Source organism: Pezoporus occidentalis, unplaced genomic scaffold (assembly GCF_034315485.1).
Source record: "Pezoporus occidentalis ecotype Australia unplaced genomic scaffold, CSIRO_AGI_Poc_V1 ctg7, whole genome shotgun sequence".
NCBI lineage: Eukaryota > Metazoa > Chordata > Aves > Psittaciformes > Psittacidae > Pezoporus > Pezoporus occidentalis.
This window is the reverse complement of record NW_026916052.1, coordinates 4768917-4789092: the sequence shown is the minus strand read 5'-3', so window position 1 is coordinate 4789092 and position 20176 is coordinate 4768917. Positions and strand designations below refer to the sequence as shown.

The window sequence follows — 20176 nt, the reverse complement described above, 5'->3', positions numbered from 1 at the left end:
TGGGGATGGAAAGAATATGACTACTTTTGTCACAAGACAGCAATATTGAAAGAACAGCTCAATGCACCAACTTTTCTAAAGCAACAAGTAGCAGTCAGTACTAAGTTTTACCTATACAGCAGAGCATGCACATGGGCCTCATGTATACCCATTACAAAGTTCAGCCACTGTGCAATTTGGATCACAGTATGAGTCTACAATTAAAGCAAGTCTTTTAATTGACCATCTTATTTCTGGAAGACAATATGCAATACTTACTCAGCACAATGAGAGCCCTGAATTCAACCTTGACTATCACAGCAGGAATACTCAGTCAGGTACCCACACCCTCTTTTTCTGGGGGTGGCAGGGAAGTGCTAGGTGTTAAGATCCAGAGAACACTTGCCTAAACATAGTATATACAAAGGATAATAACTTACTTTTCCAGCCTGTTTATGCTTAATGCTGTTACAGTAATTAACTGATACCCCATATTGAAATTTCAGTTGAGGATCTAGTATCACAATATGACAAAGCTTTTCAAAATGTTGAAAGGATTTATTGCCATTTGGAACATGTTTACTGTTCAGAAACACTGAACTGAAATAAAATCCATCACATACATTCTTTGTTATCTATATCTTTACAGCAATGTAATTTTCAGGCAGGTCATGCAGGGAAGCCACTCTCCCAATGACATCAAAAACTACTGAAAGGCACCTTGTGTCTTTCAGATCTTAGACTCCAAACAAGTTAAGTTTTTGTCTGTGTAAGGATTACATACATCTAGAGCAACTCAAATAGTAGGAAAAATAAAATCTACTTAGAACTTCTTAAAAAACAGTACCAGACCTTGTTGCTTTCATTTATTCAGTGCTATGATTTTGCTCTTCCAAGTCCTCTTCAAATAATGTGCGACTTAAAAAATGGGTATTAATGAAGTCTCTTTACTGAGACAAGGCATGCAGTAAGGGAAGAAGGATGGCCGGTCACTTCCAGGCTGCCTAACTACACATTTGTTCTTGCAGATTACCAAGCCACTGCCTAAGTTAAAAAAAGAGACAAAATAGGAATGAATGCACCCAAGTTAAATGGCTTTTAAGAATGTTAATACCATGATACCACCTACAGTTACTAAGCCATCATACACCGCTTTTGTAGACTGTTAGATAAAAAAGTTGATTTTCAAATATTGCTTGTTATTCAGATGTCTAACTTTTTATTCAAAGGGTAGTTATTAAGGACCTGTAAGGCAGCAAAACTTCAAATGCAATGGTTTACATTGCTGAATACCACTCTCAAGAGGCAAGATAAAAAAAATTAGTAGAAGGATTCTTGGTGGGGTCATTCATAATAGGTGTTTGTTTTAACCCCATTGTAATTGTCACAGCAAATGTAGATGGCAAGTCTTCCTTAGTTGTAATTCAGGATAAGCATATTCCATGGCTTACTTCAAGTTAGATATTTAGTTCTTTTTCTCAAACCTGCCAAGAGAAGATAAAGTTTTATAAGAGTGAATATTCAACTAGAATTGCTATAAAGAGTCTGGACTTAAAACAGAACTTCAGGAATGAAAGACAACATTTGGCCAGTTACTTATGGAAAAGCATGTTCATCTGCAGTTCTGCTCACTTTTTAATTTATAGTTCAGGAGGCTTCATCATCCCATTACTCCCCATCAATTTCTTGGGGCCAAAGTAAAAACAGCCAGAATCCTGACTCACGAGCACTGCCTAGGACAGTGTCTGCACTACTTGCTACGCAATGAGGGTGTGAGACTACTTGCAGGCTGGTCCTCAGTCACACTCAGTTGTATCTACCCGATATATAGAAGAGTCAGCTTAGAGAGGTTTTCCTTAATTTCTGTTTCAGATATACAACCCCTTCCAATGTTTCCATCTCAAAAACTAGTTACTGAGACAGACACATGCAGACTAATCAACATAATACATGAAACAAACCCCAGAATAGCCAGCAGATGCATAAGTCCTATCTACATTCATGAATATAAGGGTTTTCAGTCTTTTCTGTGTATCCCTTGGAAGTGTCAAAGGGAGTGCAAGGCAACATGCCATAATTAGCCTACTGACAACAAGCTTGTTAATAGGTTTTCAAAAGGTAATGATGTTACACAAGTTCAAAAGCCATGCAAGGGTTTCCACTACAGTTACAAATGTACTAACAGAGTATTCCAAGAGCCATCACTTTATGACTTCCCTTTTTTGATATGTGACTTGCCTGTATTTGATCAGTCGTCCTCCTTGAATAAGTTGTGCAATTTCATTAGTGAAGTGGCATGCAAAAAGAAGCCAGTTTCTTGGCTGCACTTTGTAGGCAAATCTCATGAAAGCCAAGGAGTAAAAACACAGTGCTGTAAAACATAATAGATATCATTATTAGATTTTTAATACCTGCACTTTGTTGAGACAATTTTCATACTAGTGGAATGTAATGACAGTTACAATGCTTCTCACTTCTTTTAAGTTTCCCAATATTCCTACAAACATGTCCATATTAATGACCCAATGAAGGAAAATACACACCAGTACTCATTTTTGCTACACAGAAATATCTACAGGGCTATAGCTTTCCACAAAAACTCTGTTCCCTCATATACTTTCCTGTGATACAACTGAGTCTTTAGCTGGTTACCTGTTCTGGCTTCAGCTGGGATAGAGTTAACATTCTTCCTAGTAACTGGTAAAATGCTGTGGTTTGGCTTTAGTAGGAGAATAATGTTGATTATACACCAGTGTTTTAGTTGTTATTAAACAATACTTTCCCCAATTATGGACTTTTCAGTCTCTCATGCTCTGTCAGTGAGGAGTGGCACAAGAACCCAGGAGGGAGCAGAAACAGGACAACTGATCCAAACTAGCCAAACGGGTATTCCATGTCACAGCACATCATGCCCAGTATATAAAGGGGGGGGGGGGGGGCAGGGAGTGGGAGTTGGCCAGGAGCTGCAAATCACTGCTTGGGAACAGGCTGAGCATTGGTCAGTGGGTAGCGAGTAATTGTACCGTGCATCACTTGTTTCCCAAATTTTACTCCTTTCTCTTTTTCCTATTATTTATATTATTAGGTTTTACTTTCAGTTATTAAACTGTTCTTAACACACAGGTTTTGCCTTCTTCCGATTCTCCTCCCCATCCCACAGAGGGAGCTGGGGGAAGGGGAGAAGTGAGCAAGCAGCTGTGCAGTACTTAGTTGCTAGCTGGGGTTAAACCACAAGACTACCTAAACTATCTCAGGCAGAGAAGAGTTAATCCCAATGAGACATGGCCTGTCTTACACAAGTATTCTGACAACTTTTGGGACAGAGTATTTTTAAAATACTAATTACTTAGATACAGTTCTTGCTGGGAACATTTTAAAATAGACTTTAAGAGAAGGCAGTTTCTATCCCCAGAAAATCATGAACATTGAGAAGCATAAAGCTTTGTTATCTGCTTTCCAGGAACATAAGAAATAATTTTAATCTACTCTATCGTAATTGCATTTAAATACAGGAAATTACAACCAAAGATGTCAGTAGCTTTGCAAAGTTCTGACAGGCTTAAAGAAAAAAACCATGAAATTAACTGTCCAAGGAAAATGGCCTCTTTTAAAGTACAGAACCTAAAAGATGGGAGAAAAACATTTGTACCACCCTATGTATATGTATAAAAATTAAGCATGTCTCAATTTGGCTGAACTGGGTAGCTGCCATGAAACCACTATTTGCAAAACAGTTTCACTATGCCAGAAACTATTCTAAGCAGTCTTCCATCTTGAAGAAGCTGATTAGGACACTGAACTACTGTAAGCAGAACCTAGTGTAAGTTTGCATAACCCAAAGCTATTTGCTTGGGAAAAGAAGAATTAATCGGAATTATTAACTGAATTAAGGAAGAAAGTAATACAAAAATTAAGCTACTAAATTAAAGCTACCAGATTTATGATACTAGAGAAGAATTTGAATGCAGAGACAGATGTATGCAAAAAGCTACACATGGTCCAAAAAAGGTGGAAAAAAATACTGTTTATGCATTTAAAAAACATTTCTCACTATTCCATTAAAAATCACACTAGCCTCTCACAGGCACTTTCTTGCAAGGAGTTCATCTCCCTTAACTGCTTTTTGCACTCTGAAGACCAACCATTGCCATTTCTTCACTTTGTCAGTGTTGGTATTTAAGTCTCACACTAACCACAAAACATCATTGTTCTTCATACAAAGAATAAAGTTAGGTAAAGAGATACATTCTGAACTAGTGTGCATAGTAGTATAAGACAGTAAAAGAATTATTCTTTAGGAGCGAGTCTGGTGATCAAAACTGCCAAGACTCAAGACCCACATCCCTCTCCCTCCCAAATTACTGGAAAGCTCTCTAGAAAAAAACAAAACAAAACCCCACAACTCTGCAACTTTCCAGTGCCTCAGTTTTCAAGTGGCCTCTAAAGTCCTATAACAAGATATTTCATATCTATATCTGTTTTAATCACAAGTTTGCAGGCAACTAGTAATGCACCACTTGACAAATTATTATTTGCCTGAAAGAAACTTGAAAGGAAAATATGTGTGCTGTAGTCTGTTTACTAACAATTAGTTTTGGGTCTTACCAAATGTCATTCGGCCACTAACAATTTCTGGCGATTTCTTCATATCATTAAAAGCAGCAATAGGAAGCCCCCAGTTGGCAACTGGCCCCCAAAAGTGCTGCAAAGACAGAAAATGAAAATAAAGTTACACAGAAACACAGACCTCCTATGGTATTCTTACAGATCCCCTTAGCCACACAAAGCTTCAGAGGACAGGGTGAATGGTAAAATTCAATGTAAAGATATGGACTACTTTTGATGTAAGGGAGAAAAACTAAACCCTTCTTTCAGCAGGATCTAGCCTTCAGGGTTGAAGGAACAGGAGCCCACTCTGAATCTTCTTGCAGACTGCAGAGGAACTACTGAAAGGCCACTGAAACACAGTTTTGTGTAATTATACCTCAGACATCACTGAGCAGTCTGATCAATATAATCATATAATAATCTCAGATTTACAGCTCACTTCTATGCAGAGAATTAGCTCACTTCTATGCAGAGAATTAGGCTCCTCAAAAACGTAATGAAAACACAAGGACTTGCTGAAGTGAAGAACTGGACCTGTTTTCATGTTATGCCTAAGATGAAGAAATGCTCATCAAGCAGCTTCTTCCAAGTGCTTACAACACCTCTTTAATGAGCAGGGCCATGCAACCAAACCAAGCTGTTACCTAAAACTTCATCTGCAATTGCCAAAATAACCTGATGGCTACCTAAGGCTCAGTGATTAGACAGCACTAAGATTAGAGCAGTTGGCTACAGGTGCGTACACAGAAAAACAGAGACAAGAAGCAGAAAGAAATCAATTCAGAAAAACCGATGAGAGCTCAATTTGATGGGTATTGTCTGAAAGACTGAGAAAAATAGTCTCCTAAGTCAAATATCCCCTATTGTTACAAGTTAACAAGCCTTCAGTAGAATTCTTTCCACAGAAGATGCATACAGTACTTGCATCAGCTTCTCCTAATGGGAAACTATGGATGCGCAAAAGTAACTTGGCCAGATATGGCAAAAGAGAAGCACCTTGCAAGAAAAAGCTCTGTAGATTCCAACTTTATCCATTCTTTTGATACTTCCTCTAAAATGCAACACTGAAGATATTGCAACAATTTTGAATTGTCAGGCAACATTTAAGTTTCTTGCAATTTTAATTCAAAATACTCTAGCCAGTCTGGATACTAGCTTGTCAACACTACAGTAGGATTAAAAGCCATGCTTGCTTCCTGCAGATTTGGGTTGCGATACAAGAAACTGAACTAAAAAAAAAAAAAAATGCATGGAAAAAGTGAGCTAAGTGGTACACATCATTTTGATAGTTTAACATTAGTGCAATATGCAAAAAAAATGCCATATTTCTGCAAGTGTCTACAGAACTGACACCGGTCCAAACCTAGGTTTATAATAAGAGTATGTCAAAAGATACAATAAATGCATTTGTTTACTATATTGCTACTTGTAGGAAAATTGACATCTAATGGTTAAAGCCTCTCAAGTGCATGAGAGGTACAATGGCATTACTGAGAAGTTGCATGGCTACATGGCATTTAGACTGTACAGCTATAGTTAAATAACGTGAAAAAAACATAACACCACTTACACACAAGGTGTTGCAACAAGAACATTCATAGGAAACAGTCATGAGCACACAACATACTGTTTAAGTAAGTTTAGAGGCTTTAATGTAGCTATTTAAATAAAGTACAGTAAGAGAACCAGAAACAAACATCTACTCATAACCATAATTATTTTTACAGTAAGACAGCAAGACAACTTGTGTAAGCATTACCCCACTATAGCAGACTGGAAACCAGAACTGGTAAGGCAGTTCATGTACTCTGTGAGGTTTTTAGTTGTTCCAGGAGTCTTGTTTAAAGAACTGTAGTTTCAGAAGAATAAGTCTTTACAGCTCTAAGCTTGATTTTTTGAACCTATGAAACAGATCTGGAAGTCCTAGTGATAACTTCTTCTTACTTCATTCAACTGCTATTCAAACATAAACACATATCATAGACTATGGATCACTTCAGGCTCAGGCTGCACAAGCTGAAGAATCATCAGTTCACATCCAAGGAGCACTGCAGCAGTAACTCCTGCTGACCAGGGAGGTAGATCTAGAACCTGCTCACTTGAGATTGTTACCCAGTTTTAAGTGCCTCCAGGCAGCCAGCCTGTGAAGTTTCAACACAATTAAACTACACCTATACAGTTTGCTTTTGGTCTACACAGATGAGCAAGTCTTCCATAATATTATGATTCACAGTATAACAGGCATAAAAAAAAACCACTCCCAGTTTCAGAAGAAAACTAAAAGACTGAAGAAAAGAGTCGTCTAAAGTGAGAGTTATTATGTCAGGCAATAAATGGTAACATAAAGCTGGTTAAAAAAATAAACCAGGTAGTTTGGTTATGAACCAGTATTGTCGCTATGCAGAAGAGTGGCTATACCTTGACCTGATCTCTGTACCAAAGGGTATGGAAAAAATGAAACCCCTTTACTTTTGCAGTGATTGCTTTACGAGATATTGTGAAGGAGCTAATGTTTGGTCACCTTAACCCCAGACTTGCAAATAACTCTTACTAGTACATCACTCCTGGAAGTCTGCAGTGTGCTTTCAGATGCAAGCAAGATCATAACAGTGCTGAGGCAAAAAGGCTGCAAGTTACTGAAGTCATATGTGAAACCAGAAGTCCTCTCCCTTTTCTTACCGTACTGTTGAAGTGGGCCATCATTTTCCATTCAAAAAGCACATGGAAGAAAGAAGAAAAAAAGTGTTAGTTTCTTTCATAATCAGCATAATGAGAAGTGCATCACAAACAGAAAATAGGTAGGAGTCAGAAAACTGTCCTGGCCTTAACCTTGATTTAATAGCAGTATTAAAAATTCCATTTCTCTCAAGAGCTGTCTTTGTGACAACTGTTTGCTGCCTAGCATCTTTTTCATAGCGAGACAAAAATCCCATTATATTCTGTGGAAGACATTTATACCCTATAGTCTTCAAAGCATCCAAGATGCTACCCCAACTAGTTTAAAAGGACAAACATTTCTGACACAAGGTTTGTCACGACAAAACTGAACAGCTCCAGTTCCTCTGTGGGAGCTCTGAAGAACTTGGAATTTTTTGTACATCCTTTGTACTAAGTAAGTAGGTCAAACCAAATATTGCCAAAGATCTTACTGTTACTAAGCTTAGTCCAACCGTGGCTGTACCAGACATAAGCTATATTATATTTTCAGTGATGTAATATACATATTTTCAGTGATCTAACATGCAATTACACTCCAGTCATGTATGGGGTTCATTTAAATGATCATCTAGGTACCAATTTATGTAATAACTTAATGATCTATGCATGGAAGCTAGACTACAGCATATATTTAAGATTGCTTGCTATCTTTTTAAAATCTTTCAGAATTTTTAAGCGTCCTTTTTCCAAAGATACTGATAGGACCCCATGTAAATCATGACTTACAAGAAACCAGCTACTAATAAAAAGCCTACTGCTGCAGAACACTTAAGTCACCTCCCTCACACTGATTTCCATATTCTTAGAGCACTGTTATACAAATAGCTACAGCAGGGGAACAGTCAGGTCTAACTCGGGCAATCACACTGGCTGCATCTGAATCAGCCTGTGGCTTGTAACAAGATGCTTAGTGTCCTTGATTAGTCTAACCACTTTTTCTTGTTTGTTTTCTTATGAACTGAACTGCAGCAATAGTTAATTGAAGTAAGCAAGTGCATACTTCCCCCCCCCCCAATAAAACCTTAAATAAACAAGTTCAAATATGTCTCCTGGCATGCTTGGGTTTGTGCCAACAGAAGTCAGCCTTGATTTTTAAATTGGAAGTTGTTTTCAGGCAAGTAAAAGCATAAAATAGAACCAAAGTGATGCTATTTTAACAGAGTAGGCAGCTCTGGCTAAGATCATCCTCACATTCACATGAGATTGGTACAGTTATTATACTCCTAAAGAGAGCAGATAAAGGTCATATAAACTCACAGAAGCAGGCATCCAGCCCCAAAGCTCTGCAGCCAATACAGCTACAACAAATGCACCACAACCAATAGCAAGGACACTGCAACAAGTGTGCTCATTTATTCCTGGTCCATTTCAAATTAGCAGTTATGAAGAACTACAATGAATCCCTTGACAAAGGGAACACTTCATACTAACATTTCCAGAACTGTGGGAAGAGCTGCTGAATTTACCCATCCAGTTTCTGTGTGTCTGCTTTCTGTATAAGTTCCTGGACATCACAAGAGGAACTGACAGCTGATCAATACCTTACATTGCTACTACAATTAATTTCGAAATGGCTATATTGAGAAAGATTTTTTCAAAATAATTCATGTATGTATTTTCTTCATATTGGCAGTCAGGATATTAACAGGCTGGAGGCCATCCTGCAAATACAGATGAAGTGTCACCACTCTGTTCCCCCACACTGCCATCCCCAAGAGGTGATGATATTACCCTTCTGCAAAAGATTGTTCTGTTCTTGGAGCATATGAGACTGAGACAGCAAGCACAGTGTCCTTCAGTTTCTCACACAGACCAGTAGAGGACTTTTTTTTTTTTAATTTCCTTGTGTTTAAATATTTACTAATGAAAACAGAAGTTAATTCTGTTTACATTACTGATGCTAACTCTCCTAAAGTTCATTTCAATTAAAAGAAAGGTCCTAGACAGTTTATGTCAACATAAGTGCTCAAGCTTTACAAGGAATGAACTATTTCAAAGCCACCTAAATTAACAATGACTACCTTTGCATTATTGCTGAGTCATCAGGAAGAGATATTTCAGAAGTGCCTCAGAAGACCAAACTCTCTACGCTTATTTTTCTATTACCAGAAGATTTTGGGACTCCTTGGTTTTCCTTACGCAACTGAAGTACTTTACATTTCTACCACAAGACAATACCAGAACTTGCCTAGAGTGGTGTATATAGATCTTCTTTTTCAAAAGAAGAGAAATCTGCTTTACTGGATGTTTTTTAGAAGCTACTGGTTTAAATCATTAGAAGAGAAATTAAGAGGATTCAGTTGCATACTGTTAATGGCTTAGATAATATAACTTTAGTGACAACTGACATTTTTAAGATCTATAGAAAAGAAAACATGCAACTTCAAGGTCATAACATACAGAGCTACCAGACTTTCACAGGCCAATCAGCAAGTTTTAAGTTAACATTACTGCTGCGTTTCACAAGAACCAGAAGCCTACCTACAGCTAACATTCTAACTAAGCTGACTTTAAAGCATTAAAGACAACAGTTAGAGTAAATGCGTATTTACATGATTTACAGTCATTCAGATCCCTATTAATCACCACTTAAGAGAAGCCAGATGTGAAATTGGCAGAACAATTAATTATTAATGACAGTTTTAAAAGCAATTTATCTTGGTTCTTTGTGCAAGATCCAAAAGCTAACCTGATGTAATGCAATTCTATTGCCAGATATATCCACCTGAGAAAAGCAGCACGCATTCACTGTGCTTGCTTTCATATTTTCAAGTTATAAAGCTGAAACTAAAGCTACTTATTTCTATAGAGGTCTGCAAGTTTTTACTGCCCTAAGCCATAATAATGGAACATGCAATTCCACCTCTTTGTGTAATTTCAGTTATTCTATTTGGGGTCAAGGATTTTACAGTTAAATACTGGTATCACAAGCAATCTCTCAATTCATCATTTCCCACAAAAAAAACTTTCACATTTATAAACCCTTGCTTCACTGCAGTCATTAGATGCCGATTTTTAGAGCAGATAGTCTTAGAGCTTTGAGGAAAATCTCTTACTCAATGAGCACAGCAAAACTGTGATTTTCTTCAGGATAATCCTGTAGGCTGGGGAAGCAAGAGCCTTCAGGAAAGAATGTAAAGAGATAATAGCTCAAAGTACATACACTCCATTCCTTCTATAGAGAAGACAGACTATGGTCTTTTATTTACATGTTATCTAAATTTTAACCTCAACATAAAGGCAACAACTTAAACAAGTAAGCAAGAAACAATACTAAAAGGCCATACCACATAGAACTACTGACTTTAGCTCTTCATGACACTCAGTAACATAAGTACAAATTAACCAGGTATCTTTGTATGCAACACTAGACCACCACAGAATTATCCTTTTTTGCAATACAGTCTTATAGCTTATTTCAAGCCTAGAAATAGGATTAAGTACCCTGAAAAGGTTTATTTTGTCTACCTTTTCAGTCTTTATCAAGAACATACATACTTCCAGCAAGTAACTGTGGTGGTGTTTGGAAGATGCCATTATCTTCTCTGGATTTTTGTTTGTTTTCTTAAGTATGAAGCATACTGCTGCTTTGCTAGCCATTTATCTACTTCGCCTGAATTCTATTCAGTGAACTAAATGTTAACGTCAAAGCGCACCTATCAAGCTTCCATATTATCATGAAGACTTTCAGAAGGAATCCACACAGAAGCCTGCTTTAACCTTCTTTTGTTTTGCTTCAGGGATGTTCTCTTCCTCATCTTTTTGCCCCACTGTTTCTATAGAACTTGATTTTGCAAGTGCCAAACAAACCCTTTTGCTTCCTGAGCTGTTATATTATAATCCCCCTTCGATGCAGGCTTACAACCATCTGCTACTTTCACCAAGACTGTTTCTCTGATAAACAGATGCCTGCCCACATACTTGCTCAATATCAAACATCAATTGCAATACATGTAGGTAGAACAGCAAGCAAGACCTATACTGAAAGGTTGCTCAATCACCTGTATTAGAAGGGCCCATTTTTATCTGTTTTCTTTGTCAAGTTTCTTGTCAGCCAAAGAAACCTCAGCCTGCCTATTCGAGACCACTCCATAAGCATTTCCACCAGATTTAAGCAAATATGCTGCAATTGCATCTTTAGGGCATTCCTGTGATTTCACTTCGCGATGCCATTCCTCTCACCAGAACACACATCTGAAGCTTGACAAAAAAAGTATTGAGCAGTTTGAGAAGTGACTAAAGCCACATTCCCATGAAATCGGGGCTTTAACAAGCCTCTGGAAAACGTTCATATTTACACATACTCAGACACTTAAATATGTGGTCTTAGGACCGCATCTGTTAAACTCGCTTCTGCACACAGTAAGAGCAAAGCTCTTTCTGCCCTGATTGCAGGCAGCGGTCCGAGGGCCCGTGTCCCCGGCTCCTGCGCCTTCTGCCACCTGCTCCGGAGACAGGGCAGCGCTCCGGGCTGGTCCCACAGCCGACAGAGGAAAGGTCACACTGAAGTGCAGCTGCCGCAGCATTCAAACCGTGCCGCGTCGCTTCAAGGTCAAGCCCGGTTTCCCCGCGCTGGGCCGGGCGGCTGACAGCCCCGACGGCCTCCGCAATGCACGGGGTGCCTCGCTGCCCTCCGCCATCCACACCAGCACGTCCGGACCAGCTTCGGCCTCCCGCGCTCTCCCTCCTGCCCCCGCGCAACCACCGGCGAGGGCGAGCTTGGTAGAGGTCAAGCGACACCGCCCGGCCGCAACCACTACCTCGGGTGCCCCAAGACAACGGGGTGCAAGAGTTTGGGGAAGAGACGCCGGTCGCCACTGCGCGCCCAGGCAAAGTGGGAGTGAGGCCACCCGAGGCAGAGGCGGGCGCGGCAGCCGGCAACGACCCCCGCGCGGCGCTCCACTCACCTCATGAGGTAGTCCCTGAACTCCTTGCTGCGCAGATAGTCCACGGCCTTGCGGCCCAGCGCCCCCGCCATGGCGACCCTCAGCGGCAGGCAGCGCCCAGCCCGCGCGTCTCCCTCACTACCACTACCGGCACCGGTGACAACTCCCTCAGCCTGCCCAGCCGGCGCCCGCTTTACGGCAGCGCCCTCACCACCGCCCCCTCCGTCAGCACGGCGCTCTCGGCACCTATTGGCCGCAGCCGCCCCGCCTCCCTACTCCCGGCCTCCGAAACAGAGAAGGTGAACGTGGGGAGGGGGAAAGGCCGTAAAGCAACGCGGCGGGAGCAGGGGGAGAAATTGTCGCAAAGCGCGAAGGGAAGGGTCGCCGGCGGTTGAACGGGCGGCATTCCTCTGCAGACCGTAGGGCCGAGCCGCGCGACGGCTTTCCAAGTTCCTATTGGCTGCCCGGAAGCAGCTGATGGCTTCCCATTGGCTGGTGAGGGGCGCATCCCGCCCCCCCCCAGCAGTGTCTTGCTCCGCCTCTCTCAGTGTCAGGCGTTTTGTTGCTATAGGGGTGGTGGTGGTGGGGTGTTAGTGGTGTGAGAGGGCTATTTGGGTATGCGGGTGTTAGGAGGGCTGTGTGAGAGTACTGTGGCTGCTTCAGTGATTTTTTTTTTCATTATTTAAGATAGTCCTATGTTGTTTTGTTTTTTTGTTCTTTTTTTTAAGAGTCCAGTTTATGGACTTGGAATGTTTGGAGCTGGGAATACCGGGGTATGGCAGAGCAGTGCAACAGTTCAGGCTTTCCCTCTGGACCTGAAATGGTTTAAGATCCTGCTTCTCACCAGCACTTTCTATTTCATACCTGAGCAGAGGTTACTTATTTGGACGGGGAGATAAGCTCTAACCCTGCTAATGCTGTCTCCATAAAATTTGGGCCATATAAACAACCACCTGTGTGTGAATTACGTCTTTTATCTTTGCTCATTGCACTAGAGATAGTGAAAATGGATGTTTACCTCTGCTTTCCAAAGACTTGCAGTTTTTACAGTCTAGAACTGGGCTGAAAGTGCAGCCTGGGGCATGCCCATGTTCTGCAAGAAGTCCTGGAGTCCATGCATGGTTGCTTATTTGCTTCTGCTTCCCTCCTCTTCCCTGCAGGATCTCAGGGAGAGCAGGAGAAGAAAAAAGAAAATGAAAAAAATAAGTAAGAGCTCTGCACCCTTCTCCCCCCGATTGCTTCCTTGGAGAGCACTAGGCATGAGAAGAAGCACTGTGTGTCCTCTCTTCCTGTATTTAGCGTATGATACAACACTCCACCACTACCACCCCTGGCTTTGCTGTGTGTGGGAGAGTTTTAACCCCTTTGGTTATGAAAAGCCGTTCCCCTGCACTATGAAAAGCCAAACTGTAGCCCACTTTATTTCTGTGGACTATTTAGACTCCTTGTTTGAAAGCAGCAATGTGAATCTGAACAGGGTCTCCCATCATTTATTCGTTCTTATTTGACTTGTGCTGGCAGAAGAGAGGTCTATGGAAATCAGTTCTGTGTGTCTGAACAAAAATCTCATGTAGTGCGAGTCTACATATGCTGTATGGCCAGGCTCAGTTGTTAAAATTACAGCTACAATTTTACCTAAAAATGTAGCTTTATTCTCCTTGATTGAAATTTTTGTTTTTTTTCTTAACTCTGTATATGGAAAACCCCCAATACCTGTCTGCATTGGAATGTGGTGTTCTTTAGTCTTTCTTCCTGGAGTAAACAAGTTCTTTCAGATTTTTCTCTTAGGATGTGCCTTTTAAGTCTTTCAACCTTTTGCTTACTCTGGTTTTGTTTATGCCTTTCTTAAGGCATAGCCTGGACAAGGGTCATCATGTCCCAGTCAAAGTCTTAACCAGCAGCACCCTGGTAATACCCTTCCATAACTGTGGGAGAATCTCACTTTGTTTTTTGAAGTAGTTAATGGAAAAACCATTAACTAGAAATGTGCCCAGGAGAAACCAGTCCCACGTGACAGGCTTTACCAGTTACACAAGAGAAGCAGCTGGCAAGGATTTGAAGTTTGCATTTGCTGCAGTTCTGTGTGTATATATAGTGGTTTCATTTGCATACTATTTTTTTAGGCTTCTTCAAAGGATGTCAAAAGCTATAAAAAACTCACCTTAATTTATCACATTCACAGCTTCCCTTTTACCCCCTGGCCTGTTCAATAGAGAAATTAGATTGGATTTTACATGAGGCACTCTTGGTAAGTCCATGCTAGGCACAATTTTACACATGTTGTTCCCTAGGTGAACATTAATGGATTCTTTAGTTATTTTAGCTTCTTTTTTTTTTTTTTTTTTTAATATATATCAGAACTAGTCCATTTGACTTACAATTTGCTGGGTTGTTGTTAACCCCTTCTTTTCAGACACATGCTATTATCTAGTGCTGGATTGCCATGTATCTCCATGGAGAGAATAGTCACTGATTATCTCAAATTGCCTCTGCTAGGGCCTGGTAGACTTCAGGGCAAGTTTCATTGGGTCCTGGCACATCTTTTTTTTTCTAAAATATATTTCACTTGTTCTTTTCCTGGTCTGAACTATGCTTCTATGCATTTTTCACACTGAATTTAGACCTATTTTGAGTTAGTATTACCATACTCCTGCCTTTACTTGTTATGGGCTGTTTCTGCGTTATTTAATGACTGCCATTTCCTTTGTCTTATTTTAATTTCTAATTCTTTTATCAAACTTGTTTGGTTGTCTTTTATATGCCATGATAGTTGAAACTGATTTCACGCCTTAGCATTTCTGATTCTGTTATCTGCAGGCTGACACCATTTCTTTCTTTTCATCTCTTCATCGATCCTTTTGTCTGTATTCCCTTTTGAGTTTTTGGTCATTACATACTTGTGAATAAGCCAGGCCACGTATGTCTGAGGATGGCTCCTATGTTTCTTCTAATCAGAAAAGGTAATTGTAGCTGGTTTGGTTTTCAAAAGGACAGATCCCCTGCAATCTTTTATCCCTTAGATTATTTTCAGAAATACCCTGCCTGCATTTCTTGAAATTTCTTCCTGAAATTTGCATTGCTTTTATTTATTTCTCATTAACCTTGTACTTCTGACATCTGCGAGGAGATGCCTCTGAAGTTTATGATACTGACCGGTTATTCTCCTTGTTTTCCCTCGGACTTTGGCTAGGTCATTAGTTTTTTAACTCACTGACTTTTGTTACTGCCCGTCTTTACTTTAAACTCTTCCTCACTAAAGGAAGATCTGCTTGTTTTTAGCAGATGGACTCTAGGGTTGTCCTGCAGTTACTCTGCATTGGACACTCTCTAATATCAGAAACTTTCTGCAGACACCATTTCTGCAGCTCAGAAGCTGCAGCTGGTGGGATGGAGGAGAGCATCCCTGGCTCCTTCGTCGTTGTTTCCGCAGATCTTCAGTGCTAGCACACCTAGTGCTGGTGGTTTTGCCCACAAGGATACATAAAGTAGCCAGAGCTGAGTGAGCAGTAGTAGCTTCTCACAACATCATGGATTTTGTCTCTGTGAGGAGGTGAGCTGTTAGATGATGGGTCTGTTTAGCAAATGTCTTCCCCAGAAGAGAGTCTCCATATCCTACATTCCCCATTTCTGTGTGCAGGAGTGACAGGGGAGAGCCTCCCAGCTGCAGGGGATGTGTGGCCTTTCTTCTTCTCCTCATCCCAGACTGCAGTTCGGGAGCCAGCACTTCTTGACCTCAACAGCTGCAGATCCAGCTGCTGAGTAAAGTGGCACGCAGGTTTTCTCCTTTTGGGGCGTCTCTTCCTCGTGATGTATGGTGACATGTCCCTGTTAGGGAGAGAGGAATATACTGTCTGGCAATAAAACAACTGAAGAAAAATGTGATATGACATAGCAGGACAATCTACTAGTGCTATGTGGTAGTTCTGCTTCTGGCATAAGACACAATGGCAGTCCTAAAGGATGTATCTGATATAACTGTTAACACACATCTGACAAGAAAAATGATGGTGCCTTTTCCCTCCTGTAAAAGGAATTGCAGGAAAACATTATTTGGAGTGTTGCATGACAGACAAGAGAACAACAATTAAACAAGCTGCTCAAGAGCCTCTGACTTCAGGACTGCAGTAGTTATTGTTTCCCTGCTATGGTAGCTCTAAAGTTGCAGAAAAATATGAAGAAAAGATGAGTTGCTTGGACAGCCTTCCTAGACCTTGTAATGAAATACCTGTTCATTAAAGTGGACACAGATCATCTGGCAGGTAGATGAGAAGATTGACTAGAACAGTTGACATTTAGCCAGGCTGCAACATCAAATGGAGCCAAGCAAGAGCAGAACTTGGTATGACACTTGCATTTATGTTTGCATCTGATTACAGATACATTATCCCTACATGCTGGCATGATGTTTGAGAAGTTTTATTCCATGTGGGTTACACAGCAGCAACTAAGAAGGTTAAATACCCGGGACTGCTAACTCAGGCGGCTGCCTTATAGGAATAATGAATAATCTCTGTAAAATGCATGGTGAGCCTTGATGCGTTTGCACAGATATCCTAGTAGAAATATTAATTTAGTATTAGTCTAAAGAAAAATGAAATAAATGCTTAACAACTAAACCATTCTAGAAGGAGCTATACCTCATTTTAGGAAATGGCATCCCTTCCCTTCAGCATATCAACCAAACCACATTGTGTTACATTATGACCACAGCTTAGTGTCAATTATGGTCGGGCAGGTCTGAACACCTGAAGCTTTTACTAGTATAGTTATCCCTATTATTATAAATTATATAGGCAGGAATCACGCAAGCTCTGGTCCTAACACAGTATATATCATAAGCACATAGAAAACAGCTCATCCTGACAGCTGGGTTTGCAGTGAAGTTCTGCTGGTGCTTTTTCTCCATGCCCAGGAAGCAGCCTGGATGAGCTGGAGGCCACTGCTCAAGAGTGGGAGCAGCACTGCTTCCCCCCACCAAATATCTTCCCCTACTTAAGCTTACCGTACAACTATTAAGGGCAAGTTTTCTCCTGGGAGTTTTTTTACCTAAAAGCCAAATGGCTGTAGATGAAGGACGCTCCCTGCATGTGTGTGGTGCAGCAGGGCCTTGGGGCAGCTGGAGGGTGTGGCTTTTCTTGGAGGAGGCTGCTCTGAGTCCTCAATTAGTCACACATGATAAAACAGACAGCCAAAACTGCAGCTGAAATTACTTAAGCCAACTTCAAACTGAAATACGTGTAGTGGTGAAGGCTAAATCTGTCTGTGTTTTTGCGGTCATGAAGACTGAATTGGTTTTAAGTGTTTTAAGATATTTTTCAAGAATGCTTCAAATGAGATAATTATATATTCTATTTTTAAATAGAAAACTATGTTGTTAAGGCTGTTTAGAATAAATCAGTTTCTACAGAATAGAGAAAAAAAAGACAATGGATTTATTGAAAGGTTGTTTATACTTGCAGATGGTAATGTAGATATGGTACCTGGGCTACAAGGGTATAATGATAGCTATTTTAAAATGGATCTTTATAACAATATTTGTTTTTTAATTTATAAAACTCTCTTTTCTTAAATAAAGAAATTATGATAATAAATGGTAATTTTTGTCAAAATCATGCCTCCACATCCATGTGAAAAGAAGCACTGAGTGTTTTTTCTAGTATTGCACCACTGCGTTGCTGGTATCCTTGAAACAATTGTGGATGATTACCATGTGTTTGGAAAAGGAAGGATGAGGGCTGCTTGTTCAGTCACACGCACTCTGCACTTTATATTGCTAAATCGGGTCAGCTGGGGGAAGAGAGCCTCATATTGTAACACCACCTTGCAAAATTCTCCTCCTTCACTCAGTTAGGGAAATCTTCTTTTATAGTTAAATGAGATATAATCACTTCATCACTGTAATTATCATGTCCAGAGTAGAAGAGCAGGAGGGCTGGTGGTGCTCACTTAGCAGGCTGTGTCTCCTACATAGCAGGTGTTGAATGGGGCTGTAAAGCAGAGTTTTTTTCCTTATGGAAAACCTGCCTAGGTGATGGATCCAACTGGATTAAAAAAAAATTCTATTAAAAAAAAAAGTATTCCTTTCTCTGTGGGAAGAGTATCAATGATGTGTCATGAACATCTCAAGTAAGGCTGTGAGGAGGTTTACTGCCTTGCAAAGTGTGTGCTGAAACACTTGTACTTCATGAGGAGAACTAGTCCTGGGGTTTCTCCCAAGCTTTCTGTGTAATTCTTAAAGTGTTTTATCCAATAAAAACATCTCACAGGTTGTAAGGGGGAGCCTAGAATCAGGGGTCTGACTGATGGCAGAAAGTGAAGGAGTCAAAGTTCAGACACACTGTTAAATAATGACAGTCATTTTAGCTATGTAATCCTCAGGACTCGTGGGTCTTTATTGAGCTGAATAAATATAAATTTATTAGGACATGATAAAAAATACAGGTTCCTGGTATGTTTCACTACTAAAAAACCCACTTACCGTATTTAAACATGCTGTTTCCTGGTACTTTGGCTCTCCCTAACCTAAATCACCCAAGTGAGGCTGGAGGATGGCCAGGTTAGGGGAATCATTCCTGGTAGAAAAGTACGATTCTGTGCTTCTGTCCTTTTCCAGTCCTTCCCCTGTCAAAGAGCAACTACTCAAACTACTGCCACTGAAAAAAACTTGAACATCAATATAGGTAGGCTTGATTTAGGAAAAAAGCATATTAGCATGCTTGAGCCAGAAGGGTATGATTACACCAGGGCTCGCTTTGGTCTAATAACAGTATCCTTGGTAGTGTTAAATCCACTCAAGTTAGGGTAAGTTTTTCACTTGATACACTAAGATTTCTCTCATTTACTGGAGAACTGTGAGAGCAAGACAGTATCTAGGTTGTCCCTGACTTACTAGAGGAAGCCAAAGGTTGTCTCTGATCAAATTGGTGATGCAGATCCAGATAGGAGCCCTGAAATCACCTTTGGCCTATTTCTAACTAAAAGAAAGGGGGGAAATTTCAGTAGACTACAGTGAATAAACAAACTGTGGGCATACAAGATGAGTAACTTGGAGGTAAACATGCCAAAGTCCTTCCCAAAGCTACTAGGATCGAAGTGAAATAAACAGTAGGTCCTGGCAGACTTCTACAAGGCCATTTAGGACTCAACAGTGAGTCACTGAGGCTTAGGTAAGTTCTAACAGGAAAAAAAAGTACTGATTCAAGTGTGTATACTTAGAAAAAATGCATTTCACTCATGTACCCAAATGTGTGTGTGCAAAAGTGGGATGGGTGCTTACAGACAACTTCCACACTCTGTAGCAAGGGTCCCTGTCAGAAAGATTTAAAATAGCATCCCACAGATGTCCAAGGCCATCTTTTGTATGGGTATTGACCTTTCCAATAAACATTAATATTAGGTGGTGATGCTACAACTTCAGTTCACAAGGACTGTCTTGTTGGTTTTTTTTTACAAGAGATATCTTGGTTTTTTACACTGAGAGCCTTATAAATTAAATGTGAGAGCCTTCATCCAAAAGACATGCAGCTTGAATGGATCCTTGGCAGCTGGATTGGACTGCAGCATCTGCCCTGCACACCTGGCTTCACTGTGTGTGTGAGGAGGGGACCATTAGCTCTGCCAGAGTAGAAGCTGAACCTTTCACACTGAGCAGGAAGCTCAACAAAACCTAACCAAAAGGAAATTTGAAGTTGAGGAATGCCGTCACCGTGACACCACCCTGTGACTTTGGTGCTTCTTTATGCTTATGGTGTCCTTCCTGAAGACTCTGCAGCAGTATGTCTTAACAATCAGCTCCTTCTTTTCTGTGGAAGGCTCAGGTGGAGGCAGTGTGTCACCTCTGCATCCCATGAAAAACCTGTGGTTTCAGTACTTGCAGATGAGAGCAGGGAAGCCCATCAGCTCCTTCCTCAGGCTGGTGAAGTCTGACCCACACAACCCACCTCCCGGAAGTGTGATGCAAGCTTCCAACTGTGTAGGCTTATTTA

General features: G+C 40.6%; 1 protein-coding gene and 1 long non-coding RNA gene across 2 annotated transcripts; one reads left to right on the top strand and one right to left on the bottom strand.

Moving 5' to 3' along the window:
• Nucleotides 1-516: 516 nt before the first annotated feature.
• On the bottom strand, nt 517-12405 carry MPC1 (mitochondrial pyruvate carrier 1). Its single transcript, XM_062641929.1, is given in 4 exon segments — nt 517-1463; nt 2218-2350; nt 4585-4681; nt 12209-12405. Coding segments are annotated over 4 exon segments (324 nt in total). The 5' UTR covers nt 12284-12405; the 3' UTR covers nt 517-1444.
• Nucleotides 12406-12864: 459 nt separating this feature from the next.
• Nucleotides 12865-18610, top strand: LOC134175601 (uncharacterized). The gene is made up of 2 exons (XR_009969068.1): nt 12865-15151; nt 15829-18610. It is a non-coding gene; the product is annotated as an uncharacterized LOC134175601 (long non-coding RNA).
• Nucleotides 18611-20176: the final 1566 nt, after the last annotated feature.